General features: G+C 40.4%; 1 protein-coding gene across 7 annotated transcripts in view; it reads right to left on the bottom strand.

Moving 5' to 3' along the window:
* Positions 1-13161, bottom strand: part of RPRD2 (regulation of nuclear pre-mRNA domain containing 2) — a 96525-nt gene extending 83364 nt beyond the window's left edge. For 5 of the 7 annotated variants that reach the window (XM_060622557.3, XM_078451465.2, XM_060622554.3 and 2 more), the window contains exon 1: positions 11955-13160. In XM_060622557.3, coding sequence (XP_060478540.1) covers positions 11955-12159 — 205 coding nt within the window. In that variant the 5' untranslated portion in view covers positions 12160-13160. Of the gene's footprint in view, positions 1-11954 lie in introns of all 7 variants that reach the window. The other 2 variants (XM_060622562.3, XM_060622560.3) reach the window with 1 other exon arrangement.
* Positions 13162-20634: the final 7473 nt, after the last annotated feature.

Raw genomic sequence — 20634 nt, forward strand, 5'->3', positions numbered from 1 at the left:
GCCACCCAGTCACCCCTTTTGGTTTTTGCTTTTTTTAAAGATTTTATTTTTAAGCAACCTCCACACCCAATGTGGAGCTCAAACTCACAACCCTGAAGATCAAGAGTTGCACACTCCACCAAATGAGCCAGCCAAGCACCCCACATTTTTGAAAATCTATTTAAAATCTGGTTTAATAGAAAACAACTAGGGTCTCACATCTGCTCTTATATTCAATTTATTGAATTAATGAGTTGTTTTCAACTTTGCAATTCAGTGAAATCATCAAAATAGGTACATGAACTCACAGAAACAATAGAATGGTGGTTGCCAGGGGTTAGGGAGTTGAGGAAATGGGGAGATGTTGGTCAAAGGGTATAAACTTCCAATTATAAGATGAATAAATTCTGGGGATCTAATGTACAGCTTTAGACTACTGTTACCAATATGGTATTATATATGGGCGCCTAGTGGCTCAGTCAGTCGGTTAAGCATTCAACTTCGGCTCAGGTCATGGTCTCACAGTTCGTGAGTTTGAGCCTCACATCAGGCTTTCTGCTTTCAGCACAGAGCCTGCTTTGGATCCTCTGTCCCCCCTCTCTGCCCCTCTGTAGCTCGCACTCTATCTCTCTCTCTCTCTCTCTCTCTCTCTCTCAAAAATAAACACTAAAAATATATATATGGTATTATATACCTGAAAGATGCTGAGAGTAAATTTTTTTTATTTTTTTAAATGTTTATTTGCGGGGGGAGAGAGAGCGAGTGAGCAAGCGTTAAGCAGGAGAGGGGCAGAGAGAGGGGGAGACACACAGAATCCGAAGTAGGTTCCAGGCTCTGAGCTGTCTGCACAGAACCCGACATGAGGCTCGAACTCCTGAACCACAAGATCATGACCTAAGCCGAGGTCAGATGCCCCAGAGAGTTAATCTTAAATGTTCTCACAACAACAACAAAAAGGGTAATTATGTGAGGTAACAGAAATGTTAACTAACCTTATTGTGGAAATTATCTTGCAATACACTGTATATGTGTATCAAATCATCACCTTGTACACCTTAAACTTACACAATGTTGTATGTCAAATATATCTCAATAAAGCTGGAAAAAAATAAGCGGAAGGCTGTTTGGAAACCTTCTGCCTATGGAACACTACAAAATACCAGTAAATTTGGTTCCTGAGTTCGAGACCCACATCAGGCTCTGTGCTGACAGCTCAGAGTCTGAGCCTGCTTCAGATTCGGTCTCCCTCTCTCTCTCTCTCTCTGCCCCTCCCCCGCTTGCATGTGCTCTCTCTCCCCCCAAAATAAACATCACAAAATAAATAAATAAATAAATAAACAGTTAACAGCATATAAAAACTCATTACTATCATACTTCCCAGAACCAGCTGTTTTTGTTCAATTTCTATCTTAATTACTAAGAGTTAAGTTCCTATACTTCCACCTCTTTCAGCATCCAATACAGAGTTTTACATAGAACAAGTACTCAGTATTTCTAATTTTATTTTCTAAATTCTCAATCTTTGAACATAGCAACACACTCTAAAAGAAATTTTAATAATTTTAGTACTATTGACTTCCCCCTGCACACAGATCATCATTTTAAAATAATGTGTTATGTTACAGTTTTCAAATCATCTTCATGGTAAAAGGAACACAGAAACAGCACAGGATTCATTCCGTTCTTTTTTTTTTTTTTTTTAAGTTTATTTATTTTGAGACAAAGACAGCGTGAGTGGGGAAGAAGCAGAGAGAGAGATTTAGAGAGAGAGAGAGAGAGGAGAGAGCTAGAGAGAGAGGAGAGAGAGAGAGAGAGAGAGAGAGAGAGAGAGAGAATTTTCCAAGCAGGCTCTGTGCTGGCAGCTCAGAGCCCAACACTGGGCTCGAACTCCTGAAACTCTGAGACACTGACCTGAGCTGAAACCAAGAGTCGGACACCCAACCAACTGAGCCACTCTGGTGCCTCTATTCTGGTGTTTTTAAAATAAAAATGGTAAATTATAATTCCTAACATTGAAAGATATTTTCCCCTATAGCAGTGAAAATTTTATTAAAGGGTAATAAAGAAACACACTCTCTCTGTTGGTGGGTACCAAAGAATCATAAAGTGAAAGTAAGTGAAACTAACCACTAAAGAGTAAAATGGAAGGGGGAAGAGATGAGGGAAAGATAAAGGCTACAACCAAAATTTAAACCCAGCATACTGAACACTTCATTTCTTTCATCAGAGACTCAATTTCAAGGTTTCTAAGAGAAGAATAAAAATAAAGTTTTTTTGTAAACTCTTAGTTAGAAAAACTTTACTGTTCCGAAGCACAGATGGAAATGTTGCCTTTTTCTAAAAAGAGTAACTAGGTTCTATTACTTTCTCCACAAGATGTGCATTTTCCCCAGTGTTCTAGAATTAAAATCTGTGGGGGCAGTGGGAACTGAAAGCACTACAAAACACCAACTACTTTTTGTTTCCTTGACAAACAGATGAGAAACTCAGTCTAGCTGATTTGTACAACAGTGTAAAGTTCTGGAGTAATTTTTACTAAGGTCTCTGAGCTTCGTCTACACATTAAAAAACCTCCTGTATCCTTACTTTCCAGATAATTGAAATTATAAAACAAATACTGACTGACAAAAGCTTAGGAGGAGGAGTTTGGATGCATCTATTATTTATTAGTTTATGAAAAGCAGAAAGCCAAATCACTAAGAATAAAATCAGCAACCCTCTACTCCCTAAGAAATTATACACATAGATACACTCACCTCTCCTCTGCAGACAAAACTGTAATTTCAGGGTGGCCTATTTGAGCAAATTTTAATATTAGTATTTTTCCACTGCCAATGAAATTTTCCTTTCCATACCAAAGAACCATTTGACATTCCTCAATATAACTTTTTATTATTGTCATTTTTTATTTTAGAGAGAGAGAGTATGGGGGGGAGGGAGGAGGGGCAGAGGGAGAGAGGGAGAGAGAGGTGAGGGGGAGAATCCTAAGCAGACTCCATGCAGCACAGAGCCCAGTGTGGGCTCAATCTCACAACCCTGGGATCATGACCTGAGCCGAAATCAAGTCAGACACTCAACCAACTGAGCCACCCAAGCGCCCCAACGTTTCTCAGTATTATTTCATTTCACACTCTTAGTTATGGGAAGGTTTACTTGCTACATAATTTAACAGTTAGCTTACCACAGAATGTATAACAAAATTATATCATACATAATGCTTCAAATCCACCCAGGGCTGTGTTTATAATATCACCTTTCTGCATTTGAGAGACAAAGCAGCTAAATGAAGAACATAATGACTGAGTGTAAAGTCTCATAATCCAAGTAAGAGACCTTGTTTACTACACACCATTACAATAATTAGATATCCTAATTAGGTAGTTCATGTTTTGAAATAGTGTCAGGAAACACGGAAAATATTATCTATATCTCTCTGAATTTAGGGCCATGGAATGAAGAAAAAGTGACCTAGGCATCCAAAGGGGAAGGAGAAAGGCAGTTATGCAATAATTTTAGAGTTGGTAATTATGACACAGCTACTGTCTAATTCAGAACTGTCATTTAGCCTAAACCAAGAGTAGAAACATTGAAGAGCTCAAAATAGATTTATTACTTCTTTAGGACACTGAAATAAAGTTTACCTTGAACCACAAAAAGAACCTAAGCCAAGAACACATTAGACCAAATAAGCAGAAAGAGGTATCTAAAATACTGAGTGCTCCAGAGCCACCTTCTCTACTGGCTTCTTCTCTATCTACACTTTACCTTACTACACCTACCTCTCTATCTACACTTAACTCCCATGTAGATCTCTTCCAGTCTCATGGCTCCAAAGACAGTCTACACACTAAACAGCCTCCATGTGGTAACTGCTGCACAACTCTGAATATACTGAAAGAAGGAGACAGAGTCTGAAGCAGGTTCCAGGCTCTGAGCTGTCAGCACAGAGTCCGATGAGGGGCTCGAACTCACAAGCTGTGAGATCACAACCTAAGCCGAAGCCAGACACTCAACTGACTGAGCCACCGAGGTGCCCCAATAAAGATATTTTAAAATGTGGACACCTGAAACCTAACACTCAAAACTAAGTTTCTGATCTTCCTCCCAAAATCTGCTCCACTTGAGCCTTCCCCATATTAATAAATACCAACTCCTTCTAGTCAGGCAAAAACCCAGAGTCATTTTTGATTATTTTCCTCTCTTACTCTACATTTAATTCATCTAGAAATCTAGTTAGATCTACATTCAAAATAGATCCAGAATTCAATTACTTCTTATCATTTCCACAGGCCATAACCTGGTCCAAGCCACCAACATCTTACCCCAGGTAAGTACAATAGTCACCTAACTAGTGCCCCTTGTTTCTGCAACAACCAGAATGACCTTTTAAAAACATAAATCATGGGGTGCCTGGCTGGCTCGGTCAGTAACGCATGCAACTCTTGACCTCACAGGGTCTTGAGTTCAAGCCTGACATCAGGCCTAGAGCTTACTTAAAAAAAAAAAAAAAAAAAAAAAAATCAAGTCACAATACTCCTCTGCTCAAATAGCTCCCCATCTCCTTCAGAAAGAAAGCCAAATCCTTACAGTAGCTATAAAACTTTGTGATATGCCCCGTCTCCCACCACCACCCACCATAATCTCTGAGTTCATCTGCTACTACTCCTTGCCAGCTACAAAAGCTTTCTTGTCTTCCTTAAACTTGCCAGGCACACTCTAACCTCAGGACCTTTGTATTTGTCTGCACTCTGTGTTGGAACATCCTCCCCTCACACTTTATCTATGTTGCTTAATACCTCATCTCTCTGCTCAAATGTCACTTTCCCAGGGAGGCCTTCTCTTACCACTTAATTTAAAACTGCAAACTCCTATAACACTCTGTATTTCTCTTCCCTGCTTTACATTTCTCTGCAGCACTAATATTTTTACCTTCTAATACATTTAATATTTTACTTATTTTGTTTGTTTCTCCCCTTAATGGAGTATAAGCTCTGTGAGGGCAAAATTTTTTCTCCATTCTGTTCACCGGCTGAATCCCCAGTGCCTGGTACAACAGGTATTCCACAAATACTTCTTAAAAGAACTATGAATCTAGGGGCGCCTGAGTGGCTCAGTCGGTTAAGTGTCTGACTTCGGCTCAGGTCATGATGTCACGGTTTGTAGGTTCAAGCCCACATCGGGCTCTCTGCTGCCAGCACAGAGTCCACTTCAGACCCTCCCTGCCCGGCTCGTGCTGTCTCTCTCAAAATAAACTTAAAAAAATAATAATAATAGTAACTGAATGGAAACTAGGGACTTATAAGCAAAATTCATCTTGATGCTCAAAGTCAGAATCTGTATCTAGTCCACCTGCATTACTCTTTTGTATATATACGATAGGTAATTAAAAAGGCTTTCAGAAGCCAAACCTGCAGAAATGGCCCCAGACCTTTAAATTTGTGCAATTATTAAAGATAAGACAGCAGACTACACTCCCCACTGACCAGTACTGCACCCCAAACTTTTTGTCAAGAAAAGTCTTTTATGGGGCACATGGCTGGCTCAGTCAGTACAGCATGAGACTCTTGATCTTGGGGCTGTGAATTCAAGCCCCACACTGGGCATAGAGATTACTTTAAAAAAACAAAACAAAACAAAACAACAACAACAAAAAACCCCTGCTTTATTATTTAATCCAAATGCACCTCACATTTAGAGATTTTTAGCCAGTAGTCAGCTTTCACAGCTAACATGTTCAACTTGTCTTTCCATTCTATATTAAATGAAAACATAAATGCCTATCAGAACTCAAAATCCACATAAGGTTATCAGTTTTGGGGTGCCTGGGTGGCTCAGTCAGTTAAGCATCTGACTTTTTTTGTCTCAGGTCATGATCTCCCAGTTTGTGAGTTTGAGCCCTGTGTTGGGCTCCACACTGACAGTGCAGAGCCTGCTTGGGATTTTCTCTCTCTCTCTCTCTCCCTCTCTCTGCCCCTCCCCCGCACACATGCGTGCTCTCTTTCTTTTAAAATAAATAAACAGGGGCGCCTGGGTGGCTCAGTCGGTTAAGCGGCCGACTTCGGCTCAGGTCATGATCTCACGGTCCGTGAGCTCGAGCCCCGCGTCGGGCTCTGTGCTGACAGCTCAGACAGAGCCTGGAGCCTGTTTCGGATTCTATGTCTCCCTCTTTCTGACCCTCCCCCATTCATGCTCTGTCTCTCTCTGTCTCAAAAATAAATGTTAAAAAAATATATATATTTAAAATAAATAAACAAACTTAAAAAAAAAACACACAGAGACTTAAAATCTAAACATTCTGGTTAATCTATATTGCCTAATATTGAATAAATAAGCAAGTAATCAAAAGTTTTCTTCATGGTAGAGAATATTTTATAAATCAGAAAGGCTGTATAGTACAGTGGCTAAGAGTGTATATTCTAAAACCCTGAATGCCTGGAATCCTGGCTCCACCACTTACTAGGTCTGTTAAATTACTCGATCTCTTAGTGTCTCCGTTTTCTCATCTGTAAAATGGGATCATAACAATACCTACTTCAAAGCGTTGTGAGGACTGAATTAATTAATATGTGTAAAATGCTAGGAAAGGTGCCTAGCACATAGTAAGCACTTGATAAAAGTACAAAATTACCACCACTTTCATGGTCCATCTAAGGATCCTGAGACCCAAACTGACAAACCATTGCCATAAATCAAAAATGGTAACTGCACTTTGCAAATTCTCTGCAACAACTTAATCCTGTAGAAAGAGATTTTTTTTTTTTTTTGCTAGCCCATGTTTATACAACAGCTTCTCCTGGCGGGGGGACGGGCGCTGGAAAGGACTATATTGTACTGAGAGTTCCTTCAAATGAAGTGGAGGGGGAAAAAGAGGGGTAGAAGAAAAAAAGACTGGCCATTAAGTTGATAACTACTGAAGTATATTAATTAGTAGAAGGTTAGGAGTGGGGTGTAAATATTTAAAGTTTATATCAAAAATAGCTGAAGGGAGGGGCGCCTGGGTGGCTTGGTCGGTGAAGTGTCCTACTTCAGCTCAGGTCCTGATCTCACCTTTCCTGAGTTCAAGCCCTACCTCAGGCTCTGGGCTGACAGCTCAGAATCTGGAGCCTGCTTGGGATTCTGTGTTTCCCTCTCTCTCTGCCCCTCCCCCACTCACACTGGGTCTCTCTCAAAAATAAACATTAAAAAATTAAAAATAAAATTAGCTGGGGGCGCCTGGGTGGCTCAGTCGGTTTAGCCTCCGACTTCAGCTCAGGTCACGATCTCACAGTCTGTGAGTTCGAGCCCCGCGTCGGGCTCTGGGCTGATGGCTCGGAGCCTGGAGCCTGCTTCCTGCTTCCGATTCTGTGTCTCCCTCTCTCTCTGCCCCTCCCCCGTTCATGCTCTGTCTCTCTCTGTCTCAAAAATAAATAAACGTTAAAAAAAAAAAATTAAAAAAAATAAAAATAAAAATAAAATTAGCTGAAGGTTATTCTTAACAGATTTTCTGCTCTACAACCGATTCTACTTTCCTATATCCACCTTTTCTTCAAAACAGACCAACCCATTCAATGGTTAAAAACAAGACAATATGGGGGTGACTGAATGGCTCAATCTATTAAGCATCTGACTTCAGCTCAGGTCACGATCTCTGGGTTTGTGAGTTCAAGCCTGGCATCAGGCTCTGTGCTCCTAGCCTCCGTCTCAAAAATAAATAAACATGAAAAAACAAAAACAAAAACAAAACAATATGGAACTATCATGAACATAATAATTTCCACTAGTTCTTCAGAGCACTTGCTAATACACTACAGAGTCCAATCCATTTGGCTTTAACTGGGAATGTAATTTCCAGGACCATACCCAAAACAAAACTCTGCTGTAATTATTCTGAATACTCAGGATTTTAAGACCATCTGCACCATTATTATCATAATAAATAATTTGGATTTTTTTTACCTATGCTAAAATACATATATTACCTTCTAAAACCTAGATAGCAATTCTATGAGACATAGTTACTACCTCTACTTACAGATCACAAATTGGGGCTCACAATTTAAGTGTGGAGTCAGGTATTAAGTGAAGGAATTAAGATATGAATCTAGGTCTAATTCTAAAGTATGCCTTTTTCTACTTTTCCACATTGATTCCTATTTAATATTAAAAACAGGAGGGACAAATGAAGTAAAGAAATGGTAATCTGGTCAACTGCACATCAAGTCCAAAAAGAGCTATTATCTTGAACCTGCTGACAACCATATCTATCCTTTCTTTCACTAAGTTATAAATATTTCTTTCTGATAAACAGAAATTAAAACAATTCAAGTTCTTGATTTATTAGTACACAAAATTACGTTGGCAAATATTTACTGATTGCTTACTTTGTGCCAAACACTGTTCTAGTTGCTTGGGGATACAGCAGCAAAGACCTAGCCCTGTCATCTGGTGGGAGAAGAGAAACAATAAGCATGTAAACAAATAAACATGGTAATTTCATATACTGAAAATAATGTGAAGTGATAGAAAGCAACTGAAGGGACCCCCTGAAATAAGGTCATTTAGGAAAGGCCTTTCTGAAAAAGTAATATATGAGGTTGAATCTAAATGATGAGGAAACAGAACTGGAAGAAGCCTGAAAGGTAGTAGACAGGACAGATGTTGTAGGAACTTTGAAGACCATAGTAAAAGTAGTTTAGATCTTAACCTGTTGCAATGGGATATCACTGGAGGATTCTGAAGCACAGGAATGACATCTGTTTATACTATAGAAAGACCACTTTTAAAAATGACAGCAATGGCAGTGCCTGGCTGGCTCAGTCAGTGAAGCATGTGACTCTTGATCTTGGGATTCTAAGTTCGAGCCCAGCAGTGGGTATAAAGATTACTTAAAAATAAAAAAATAAAAAAATCTTTTAAAAAATATGATGACAATGAATATTTCAGCCAGACAAATTAAAATAAGCCTGAATAAAATCAGTTAGAACCCATCTTCAAGAAGCCTGCTTGCGGGGCAAATGGGTGACTCAGTCAGTTGAGCATCCGACTTTGGCTCAGGTCATGATCTCACAGCTTGTGAGTTTGAGCCCGGCGTCGGGCTCTGTGCTGACACCTCAGAGCCTGGAGCCTGCTTCTGCTTCTGTGTCTCCCTCTCTCTCTGCCCCTAACCCACTCACATTCTGTCTCTGTCTCTCTCAAAAATAAACATTAAAAAAAATTTTTTTTAATAAAAAAATAAAAAAAAGAAGCCTGCTTGCTTTCTCTGAATTAGTTCCTTTAAAATGAACAAAAGCCTGTCAATACGTTATGAAACACAGGATCAAATGAAAATATCTTTGGAAGATCTAACAGTTCCTTAAATTCACACTGAAGACTAAACACAAATTACTAAATAATGAATGGATGCCAGAACAAAAAAGAGAAGCGAAAGTGACATCAGGAAAACAGACAGAAAGGCCGGGAATGCCAGGTACCTACTTCACAAATTTGCCGAAAGTAAAGTTAGAAACCAAACTCTGAAAGAATCTCAACTGTAAAGAAGTATGAAACTAAACGAGGCCCAATGCATAAACTATTTTCACTGGGCCCTTCATCACTCTCCTGAATATTTCTCTCAAAAGGCTTTACTTACATTGAGATGAATGATGTTCATTAAATGTAAACACAAAAGGACTATATATACCCTTAACCATTTTAGAAAGTTCCATTCCACTAGGAAAAAAAAAATCAAGTTGTTAGAAAGCCAAAAGCATTTAACTGTATAAACTATATATAATACACTTCAAATGAAGTGTTGTTTTCCTAGAGCAATCATTTTTTTTCACTCAAGACATCAACTAGGGAAATAAGCTTAGGCAAAATATCAACAAAGTAGAGGCAGAAAAATTCTGGCTTCATTATATCTTATTATTGCTAACTAGGAAAAAAATTCTAATTGTCATTTGAAATCCCACAAGGCAGGGATGGGAGTCAACCTATTCTTGCAAATGATGTAACCATACAGTTAAAGCACCAGAGCTCAAAGGTAGGGAATGTTAAATGCTTGTATAACTTAGTAAAAATGGTTTAAAACAAGAGAGAATATATTCTCAAACTCATGTGAGCACTTGCTACCACTGGTGAACCAAGTACATGAAAGACTAATTTTTTTTTTTTAATCTCGAAAACATTATTTTACAAAGTTAAATGTGGCCATTGTCATCTGGTACTTGTAGAGTAAAATCCTAACTCCACCCTTTTTCTGTGTAACGTTAAGGAATTTACTTGCTGAGCCTTAAGTTTCCCTACCTGAAATCAATGATTGAAAAAAAAAATCTACCTCTTAGGGTTATTGTTTTTAAATTTTTTTTTAATGTTTATTTATTTTTGACAAAGAGAGAGACCAAGCATGATCGGGGGAGGGTCAGAGAGAGAGGGAGACACAGAATCCGAAGCAGGCTCCAGGCTCTGAGCTGTCAGCCTAGAGACCGATGCAGGGCTCGAACTCACAGACCATGAGATTATGACCTGAGCCAAAGTCGGAAGCTCAACCGACTGAGCCACCCAGGTGCCCCTCTTAGGATTATTTTAAGGTATAATGAGATATTGTAAATATTTTAAAGTATTGTAGATATTTTAAAGTATAATGAGATATTGTAAATGACAATGGACTGGGCAGATAGCAGATGAGAGTCTTTGATGATGCCTGTTATCGTATGTTCTAACTTTACTTCTTGGAAAGAAAGTAACTTTGCTCTATTAGTAAATCTAGGTAATCCTGTCTTGGTTCTACAACCTTTCTGGCATATGTTATTCAAAGAACCACAAGACATCTCTACCAACAATAACTTTATATACACAAATGGTCTGAAGACTGGGGCCTATGATTTCATAAGTTTTATCCATCTGTTCCCTAAAAGGTAAATACAAGTCCAAACATTACAGGGGCAATGGCAGAAGTGGAATAAGAAGAGTAACTAGAAGATGGGTCTCACTGGTGACATGCCACAGACAAGAAGCAACAAAAGACCTAAAAGTCAAATAGATATATATGGCATTAGGGTTAACCCTCTCTCTCTTCTCAGCCTGAAGCAACAGTGACTTCACACTTACTCCTAAAAGATTTGAAATGTTTTGCTGACAATCCATGCTTCCTGCCAGTTTAATATACTTCTTTTCTGTAGTAAAGCAGCAAAGTGGGAAAAAATCCCCCGAAGAGACAAAAAAGCAGTCACTGGAAAAAAAAAAAAAAAAAGTACTACATATTTAAAAAGCACATTTCTTGATTTCCTGTTTTGATTACCTAGGACACCAAACTCATTTCTTTAAAAAGGCATTACAGGTGCTGAAAAATAGCCGGACATTTTTTATATTTTAAGGCATCAGTGATGACACTGACTACAGTTATTTCTGGTATCAAGAAGCCCGTATTTTATTTGCAGCTAACACGGGTGCAGGGAACCCTCCCAGGTGGTCCTCTCAGCTCTACGTGGAGCTCGTGTTACTTCTCAACATTCACCCAAGTAAGGCCCTTCTTATTACACATCACGAATTTAGGTCAACGTAAAATAGAGTGGTCCAACACATGCCAACCAAGTACGTGGGTTTGCTACTGCTTAAACCAAAGCTTGTCTATCATCAGGAAAACCATTTGCACGTCAAGGCCTATGAGAAACAAACGGACGCGACAATTTCCGCGAAGGTTCAGTAAAGCTAACAGCACCTCACAAGGCTCCGAAAAGAAGTAATACCTACATCCCGAAAGATCCAGGCCCAAGGGCCCAAGGTCACACACACCAAGCCAGCAGCTAGTAAAAAAATCCAAGAAATGATGAGCTTCCTGCAGTTCTGGGCAACCCTGGCTGGGAATGGAGTCTGGGCTTGGGAACACTCGCGTCAAAGCTTGAACGTGAATAACGCCAACCGAATGCAGTGACTCCGTGGGAAAACCCCAGGCGTTTAGGGAAGGATTTCCTTCCATTTCCCCAATCTTCCCTTCCCTAGGCACCCCCAACACTCACATCTCCGGAGCCACTTCATCCAATGGTAGACGATAGTAGTGTGGTGTTTCTTGTTCTCTATACACCAAGACGACAGGCCTTGAATAGATTCCATGGTGTTGGTTACCGACTGGAATTTTCGATCCAACGAGGACTCCAGAGCCCCTGCCGAAGAGGCCGACGAGGAGGAGGCCTTACTGCTGCCTCCGCCGCCGCCGGCCGCCATCTTCCCGGTTTGCACAAGCGCTGCTGCTCCTCTGGCGGCCGCGCCGGCGGCGGCGGGAGCGGGCAAAACAATCACTGCGAGTGCGTGAAGGCCGTAGGTGGGGAGGGAGGCCAGGGGGTGGGGATGGTGCACGCGCTAGGCTCTTCGAGAGGTAGGACGGGAGGACCCGCTGCCGGGCACGCTGGCGGCTCCTACACGCTGGAAGGAGGGGCTGCGGGTATCAAAGGTTTATCAGAATTGTTCAAGGGGTTGTGTTTGAACCAGTCAATAATAACGGAAGAATTACGCAGAAAACAAGGTCCTGCGAAGCCTTTCAAAACGCCTGGCCCCGAAATTAATGGTTTTACACTCTTCGGCTCTCAAAGCTAAGGCTCTTCCCCACTCCAACGCCACACACACTCCTGTAAGGGTAGGCGTTAATATCTCAAATTTAATACTACCCGATTGCCCCTTCAGTTGCAGAAATCTTTCTCCTTTAGATCTTCTAGCACAGAAAAGGCCCAAGGCTACCTAGTCAGGATTTTTTTTTGCAACGCAATAGCAGCAAAGGGACAGCAACAGTATCGCGCACGCGCTGCTTAGCCCCGCCTCCCCGCTTCCTTCTCAACCTAGAAAGCAGAGGGAGGCGTGATGGCGGGGCAATCTGACCAATCCAAGGGCAAGAACGAGAAGCGCGCGCAGAAGCCCGCAAGCCCCAAGGGCCAAGAAGGCTCTTCGATTATTTGTGCGCTTGCGCAGCAGATCAGCGTGTAGCGGGCTAGAAGGAAGAACGCAGGAGGGTGAGGGAGTTGGTCAAACTAAGGAGAGGTTGGGGGAGGGGCTTCACCGCTCCGCCCCGCCTTTTGCTTCCTAGCAAAGTCTCCCTCCTGGGGCTGTCCAGCTCACACAGCAGGCTGTAAAATTCCCACCGGTCAAAGGCCACTGTTACTGTCTGGCAGCTGCTGCTGCCGCCGCCGCCAACTCCTCGGGGCACCGACGCGCGACAAAGTGGCTGGCAGCCATCTTGCCGGGCCTTGGAAGATGCGCATGCGCCAGCCCCAGCGAGCCCTTCGCTACGCAGACTCCCAGACCAAACAATATTTTACACTCCCTTTGGACGATACCATTCACAGCCAGTAAGGTTTTTGGATTAAAGAGGAAGTGAATGAAGTAAATCCCCCGTAAATTTTTCGAGACGAGGAAGTAATAATAGGGAAGATGTGATCTCACCTTTGCCAATTATAATAATCTCACAATTGCCTAATACATTATAGTTTATAAGAGCCTTGGCTGTCTATTGTATTATAAATTAGCACAACCTCGATTAACCATTCCATCGTATCTGCGTACGTAAATCCTCTGGGCAGATTTGGAGGCTCCTGTGTCCCACTGAGCACATGCAGTTATTGTATTTTATGTCTTTTACCTCTACCCAGTGGACTCAACGTTTCTTGAGGCAGGGAACCTGTTTTGTGAAGCTCGTATTGATTAAATATATTGATTCAAGCTCATACTGATTGAACAAAAAGTTGAACGTTTTGTGCCAAGTACAGTTCTAGATATGGAGGAGTAAAACAGCAAAACAGAAAAAAAAATCCCCTCCCTGTGGGACTTAGTAGCAGGAGACCATAAACAAATATATATCAGGAAGTAATAACTTCTATGAAGACGTATGAAGCAGTAAGGAAGAGAGGATATTGTGTGTGTGATCCTATAGGGGAAGGGAAATGGTTTGGTGATCCAGGAAGGCTTCTGGAAGGAAGAGACACTATCTGAATGCTGAAAATAAGGCAACCAAGCAGGTATGGGGAAGGTAGAGAAGAACATACTGGCAGAGGTAACACCCAAGTGCAAAGGACCTAAAATTATAAATGTCTCGACATATTCGAGGAAGAATAAGGAGGCCAGTGTGGCTGGAGAAGAGCAAGAGAGGTAGAACATGAGGTCTGAGGTGAAGGGAGAGAGTTCATATACGGCTTTGCAGGCCATTGTAAGGATTTTGGCTTTTAACTTTGAGTTGGGGAGCGGTTCTATGCAGAGGAGTTTTAAACAGAAAAGTTACACGGCAATCTTTTTAACTGGTTGCTATGTTGATAATAGATTTAAGGGCCACGAGTCAAGGAGGCTGTTGAAATAATCCAGACAAGGAAACGATGGCTTGCACAAAAGTGGTAGCAAAAAGATAATGAGAAGTGGTGTCAGATCGTGGACATATTTTGAAGGTAGAGCCAAAAGAATTGCTCATTGGATTTAAGGAGAGTATGAGAAAAACGAGTCAAGTATGGCAGGCACTGGGGGTCGTGAGCTGAGCAACTACAACTGTGTTTCTCAGCCTTTTGCATTATCGTTGCCCCTAAAGATCCTTTTTACATTTTTTCCCCTAATCTCTCAGTCCCCATTGAATTTTAATGCCCAGATGCACTGTATATATGTTTGTGTGCTGCATGTTTTATTCAATACAGAGTTAGGAAGTACTAAAATCTTTGAGGTGCCTGGCTTGCCTCAGTTGGAAGAGTGTGCAACTCTTGAATTAAGGGTCATGAGTTTGAGCCCCACATTGGGTGTAGAGATTACTTAAATGAATAAAAACTTAAAAAAAAAAAAAGAATATGTTGTGTATGTTTGGATTTTACGGATTTACAAACCACTGTAGTATCTAAGAATTCCTCATTGCCCAAGAACTGCATTCCTCCCTTTTGTGGGGTGACATTGCCCCCATTGAAAATACATGAAATATGGGGCAGCTGGTTGGCTCAGTTGGTTCAGCATCCAGCTCTTGGTTTCAGCTCAGGTCATGATCTCACAGTTAGTGAGATTGAGCAAAGCCTGCTTAGGATTCTCTCTATCCCTCTCTCTCTGCCCCTCTTCCCCCCCCCCCCCCAATAAATAAATATTAAAAAAAAAAAAAAAAAAAAAGAACCTTGAAAATGCATGAACTAGAAGAATGGAGTTGCCACTTTCTCAGATGGACCAGAAGAAGAAAGCGGGAGAAGCAGTCCTGTGAGAAATGAGTAGGAATCAGGATTTCAGTTATGGAAGCTTGAGTTTGAGATATCAGATACATAAATGGCACTAGACATGTGAGTCTGAAGTTCACAAGGAAGATCTGGGTAGGAAACATAAATTTAAGAATTTTCAGTATTGGAGCTTCTGGGTTGGTGAGCTCATAATTTGGAGACAGGCACCCAGAGAGGTCCTAGAAGCTCCATGCCCTTCCCCATAGCTGGCCCTGTGCATCTCTTCATCTGGCTGTTCCTGAGTTGTATTCTTCTATGATAAAGTAGTGACCTAGCATGTCATGCTACCCAGGGAACTTTCCAAACAAGTACTAAACATCCATCTGATTTCAGAAAAGGAGTAGATGAGACTTGGGTGACCAACAGAGTATAGGCTGGCTTCATTACATGATTCATGAGCCAGAATATTTTCTTCTCTTTAGACGACCTCTTCCAAAAGATTAATAAAAATTATGAAGTATATCTGGGGACCATCCAATAAATCTTTTTCCAATGTAATATATCTGTGTACATAAGGTAGTGTTCAGTGAATACTTGAAAAATGTACAAATTGTTCTTTCATATATGTTCATGAGCTGTATTCTTCACAGCAACAGAGCTCAGTTAAATCCAACTGCAAGTAGGTTACTGTAAGGTGTTTAAGATACACTTTTTTCTAGTCAGCTTTTCTCTTAATATTTTACTTTTGTTTAATAAAGCTTGCATGTTGCCCTAAAAAAAATAGGCAGTATTTAGGGCTGACTGGCAAGAAGAGCATGTAACTCTTAATCTCAAGGTTGTGAGTGTGAGCCCCATGTTGAGGGTAGCAATTACTAAAATAAGTAAACAAGCAAACAAACAAAACTTTAGAGAAATGTCAGTATTAAAAAGAAAAAAGTAAAGAATTGTGAGTATTAAAGCCGTGAGATGGGTAAGGTTGCCTAGGAAATGAATAAGTATAGATAAGAAAAGAAGTCCAAGGACTAAGATATAAGGAACAACTTGCAAAGGATATTGAAAAGGAATGACTAGTGAAAGGAGAACTCAGAGAATAATGTTCTGAAAGAAGTAATGAAAGTTTGTCAAGAAGGAAGGACTAATCAATTGTGTCAGATGTCGCTGTGTAGGTTGCCTGAAGACTGAGATAACCACGGGATTTGGCAACAGAGTGATCTTTTTTTTAGTTTTTTTTTTTTTTTTAATGTTTATTTTTGAGAGAGAGAGAAAATGTGTGAGCAGGGGAAGGGTGGAGAGAGGGAGACAGAGACTACAAAGCAGGCTGTCAGCACAAAGCCTGACATGGGTTCCAATCCATAAACTGTGAGATCATGACCTGAGCCAAAGTCAGACACTCAACTGACTGAGACACCCAGGTGCCCTGGCATCATAGTCATCTTGACAAGGGCTGTTTCCAGGAAGTGAAGTGATAGAAGGTTCTAGAGAGAATGGGAGAAGTAGAAATATCCTGTATAGACAGCTCTTTCAAGAAATAAAATGGGGGGGGGGGGGAGTGCCTGGCTGGTTCAGTTAGTGGAGCATGTGACTCTTGATCTCAAGGTGTAAGTTCAAATCCCACGTTAGGTATGGAGCCTACTTAAAAAAAATAAAATATTTAAAAAATATAAAAAATATGAAAGCAGAGAAATGGAGCTGAAGCTGCAGGGAAATGTGAAATCAAGGGGTTCTTTTTCTTTTTTTTTTTTATTTTATTTTTTTTTTTTTTTTAAATTTTTTTTTTTTTTATTTATTTTTGGGACAGAGAGAGACAGAGCATGAACGGGGGAGGGGCAGAGAGAGAGGGAGACACAGAATGGGAAACAGGCTCCAGGCTCTGAGCCATCAGCCCAGAGCCTGACGCGGGGCTCGAACTCACAGACCGCGAGATCGTGACCTGGCTGAAGTCGGAAGCTTAACCGACTGCGCCACCCAGGCGCCCCAAGGGGTTCTTTTTCTAAGATGGGAAATAATTGTAGCCAATGCAAATGAAAAATTGAGGATTAATTATTGAAACAGGATAGAGATGGGACAATTACTGGATTGGTTTCCTTGAGTAGATAGTTCTACAGACAGTTCCTTTCTTGTAATAGGAACATAAGTAATCTAGTAGAGATTTTGGTAGACTTGTTGGTGAGAATGTACAGAAATTCTCTTCAGTTGCTTCTTTTCTCAGTGACATAGGTGTGTACTATAGTAAGTCCTGAGGAAACACCCTCTTAAAAAGCTAATAATCTGTTAACTGCCAATTCTGGTGCATTATTTATAGGCTTCACCTTTCACTTTTCTCTTAGAAAGTGTAATAGTTGAGAGCAAGACCTCTAGGGGCGCCTCGGTGGCTCAGTCGGTTGGGTGTTCGACTTCGGCTCAGGTCATGATCTCACGGTTTGGGAGTTTGAGGCCGGCATTGAGCTTTGTGCTGACAGCTTGGAGCCTGGAACTTGCTTCAGATTCTGTGTCTCTCTCTGCCCCTCCCCTGCTTGTGCTCTGTGTCTCTCTCTCAAAAATAAACAAACATTAAAAAAAGCCCCCAAAATCTAAAAGAACAAGACCTCTAGAACCAGACTGCTGAAATTCAGGCTATGCCACTTACCAGCAGGAATTTTAGATAAATTTAACCTCTGTGATGCTATAATTATTAAATATGTTAACGCATGTAGAGTGCTTAGAGTAGTGCCTGGGTTAGTAAAAGTTTGATGATTATGTCATCTGTTATTACACTTAAACATTTTTTTAAGTTTATTTATTTTGAGAGAATGAGTGCAAGTGGGGGAGGGGCAGAAAGGGAGGGTAAGAGAGAATCTCAAGCAGTCTCTGCACTGCTGGCACAGAGCCTGATGTGGGGCTGGAACTCATAACTGTGAGATCACAACCTGAGCTGAAGTCAGACCTTAACCAATTGAGCCACCCAGGCACCCCAAACATTTCTTTTTTTTAATTTTAATTTTTTAATGTTTGTTTATTTTTGAGAGACAGAGTGTGAGCAGAGGGAGGAGCAGAGAGAGAGGGAGACACAGAATCCAAAGCAGGCTCCAGGCTCCGAGCTGTCAGCACAATGTCGGATGCAGGGCTCAACCTCAGAACCGTGAGATCGTGACCTGAGCTGAAGTCAGACGCTTAACCGACTGGGCCACCCAAGTGCTCCTGAAACTTTCTTGTTTTTAAAAAATGTTTACTTATTTTGAGAGAGAGTGAGAGAGCGAGGTAGTGAGCATGGGGAGGGGCAGAGTGAGGAAGAATGAGAATCCCAATGGGCTCTGAGCTAACAGCACAGGGCTCAATCCCATGAACTGCAAGATCGTGACCTGAGCTGAAATCAAGAGTCCGACACTTAACTGATTGAGCCACCCCAGTGCCCCAACACTTAAACCTTTCTTAAAATGAATTTCCTTTTGCTTTTGTTACATGTACAATCCTTAATCAGACTCTACTAAACTGATGGCTTTCTCTGCCCATTGCTAGTTTTCTCATCCCGTGTTTACCAAAGTTCCATTTTTAGCCCTTTTGTCATTTCTCCTTATCCTCTCCTAAAGATTAAATTTTATAACCTGCATTCAGACATATTTTAGCTGGATATCCTACTTATCTTTGATTCCACCCCTTCCATCTAGTTATCAATCCAATAGACTTTTACATAGAAATCTCTTGAATGAGTTCCTTTTCCATTCCCTTGGCCTTCTTCCTAACAGTTATCATTACCATCCTAATAAATTATACATCAATAGCATTGCAGTAAGTTTTCCAGTCTAGCTCTTCAGCTTATGTACTATTACCAGATGAACATCTTAATTTCCCTCCGCTCAAAACAAAGTGTTCCTTGTTACTTATCAAGTAAGAGCCGTGACTTTTAAGACGCTCTACAATGGTTCCAATCTAACGTCCCAGTATTATCTCAAATGCCTTCCCTCCGTGGCTCCTTGGGCTCCAAACTGTTCTTTGCCTTAAATATAGCCTGTCATTTTCTATTTATAATTAATTCTGTTCTTTATGCCTAAAGTGTCCTCTTCTGTTATCAAAATCCTACCCATCTTTCAAGAGCTATTTTAAATTGCCTCTTTCGTGAAAACTTCCCTGATCATTCCAACTGGATGGAATTTCTCTTTTGTGCAGTAACATTTTCTGCCCTGAAATTATCTGTGTTTTCTTACTTCCAGGAATATTGCATTGAGTAACATGCAAAAGCACCTTGAAAATTGTAAAATGCTCAACAGCGTTATTACTGAATTGTCTTATCCAAAATAATTATTGGATATCTATATTCCAAAGATACTGACTTTCCCCCAAGATATTTCTGGAAATTCATCAAAATAAGCCACATACATGGAAGAGAAATCAGTCCAGTTACTTTATATTCACATTTTAAACCAAGAAAGCTATTTTCTACCTTGATCATCTCACTTTATTCTCTATAGTAAATTCCAAATGACTTTTAAATTCTTCCTAGAATTCTGAAGGACAAATAACTGCCATTAACTGGAGATAATACACTTAATTTCAAACATTATGAAAGGAATTACTTAAGTTCACAATGTATTTCAAATGAGAACAGCATCTCAAGATAGGAACTACTCTCGGAATCACATTCATTTGAAAGAACTGTCCCTACCACCTTATTTCACAAGTGAAACAGCATATGTAAGGGCTAAGAGTTTGGGCTCCAGTCAGACCAACCTGGGTTCAAACTAAACTCAATTACTTAGTAGCCATAATCTTGGGGCAAATTACTTACTCACTTTAAGCTTCAGATTCCCCATCTCTAAAATCTAGTTTTCTCTTGTTTTTTCTGATAAAGCAGGCAATGCTTACTGAACACAATGCTGAATACAGTATGGGGGGTCAAGAAAATTTAAAAACAACAAAAAACATCTGAGGCACAGGGAGATTAAAGACTTGTTCAAGGCACAGTTAAGTCTCACTACACTTTACAATGCATAATTGTATATTATAGTATAAATATTCCTTTTAGGCCTTATGCAAATACATTTTCGAAGTTGTATATAAACTATTTACACATTATTGTGATGAATCCTTTAATAAAGCAAAAATATTTCTGTAACAATGAATTTTTCCCCTGGATTTGCTTAAATCAAGTAGTATCAAAAATGAGTTTAATTCTCTAGCTCCGATCTCACAGATTCAGAGAGGATTACTAGCAAGCACCCAGTTCATTGCTGAGTCCTGGCAAGCTTTTCAGATTTCATCCTGCTCCGGGAATAGTTAATTTCACCTGTCTGGATTAAAGTTTACTTACCTCTAAAATGAAGAGAGATCGTACTACTCTTTCCTTATGGCCTTTAGCAGTCCCTTCTTTTTCCATCTCTTCTATTCTAAAGCTCTCTCACACTGCCTTAGAATTGGAACTCCAGGACTTCAAACACATAATTTTTAAAAAAGGGTTAATTTTATAATAATGTTTTAGCTTTTTTAAGTGTTTATTTTCTTAATGTTTATCTTTGAGAGAGAGAGAGAGAGCAGGAGAGGGGCGAGAGAGAGAGGGAGACACAGA

Source organism: Panthera onca, chromosome C1, assembly GCF_046562875.1.
Source record: "Panthera onca isolate mPanOnc1 chromosome C1, mPanOnc1 haplotype 2, whole genome shotgun sequence".
NCBI lineage: Eukaryota > Metazoa > Chordata > Mammalia > Carnivora > Felidae > Panthera > Panthera onca.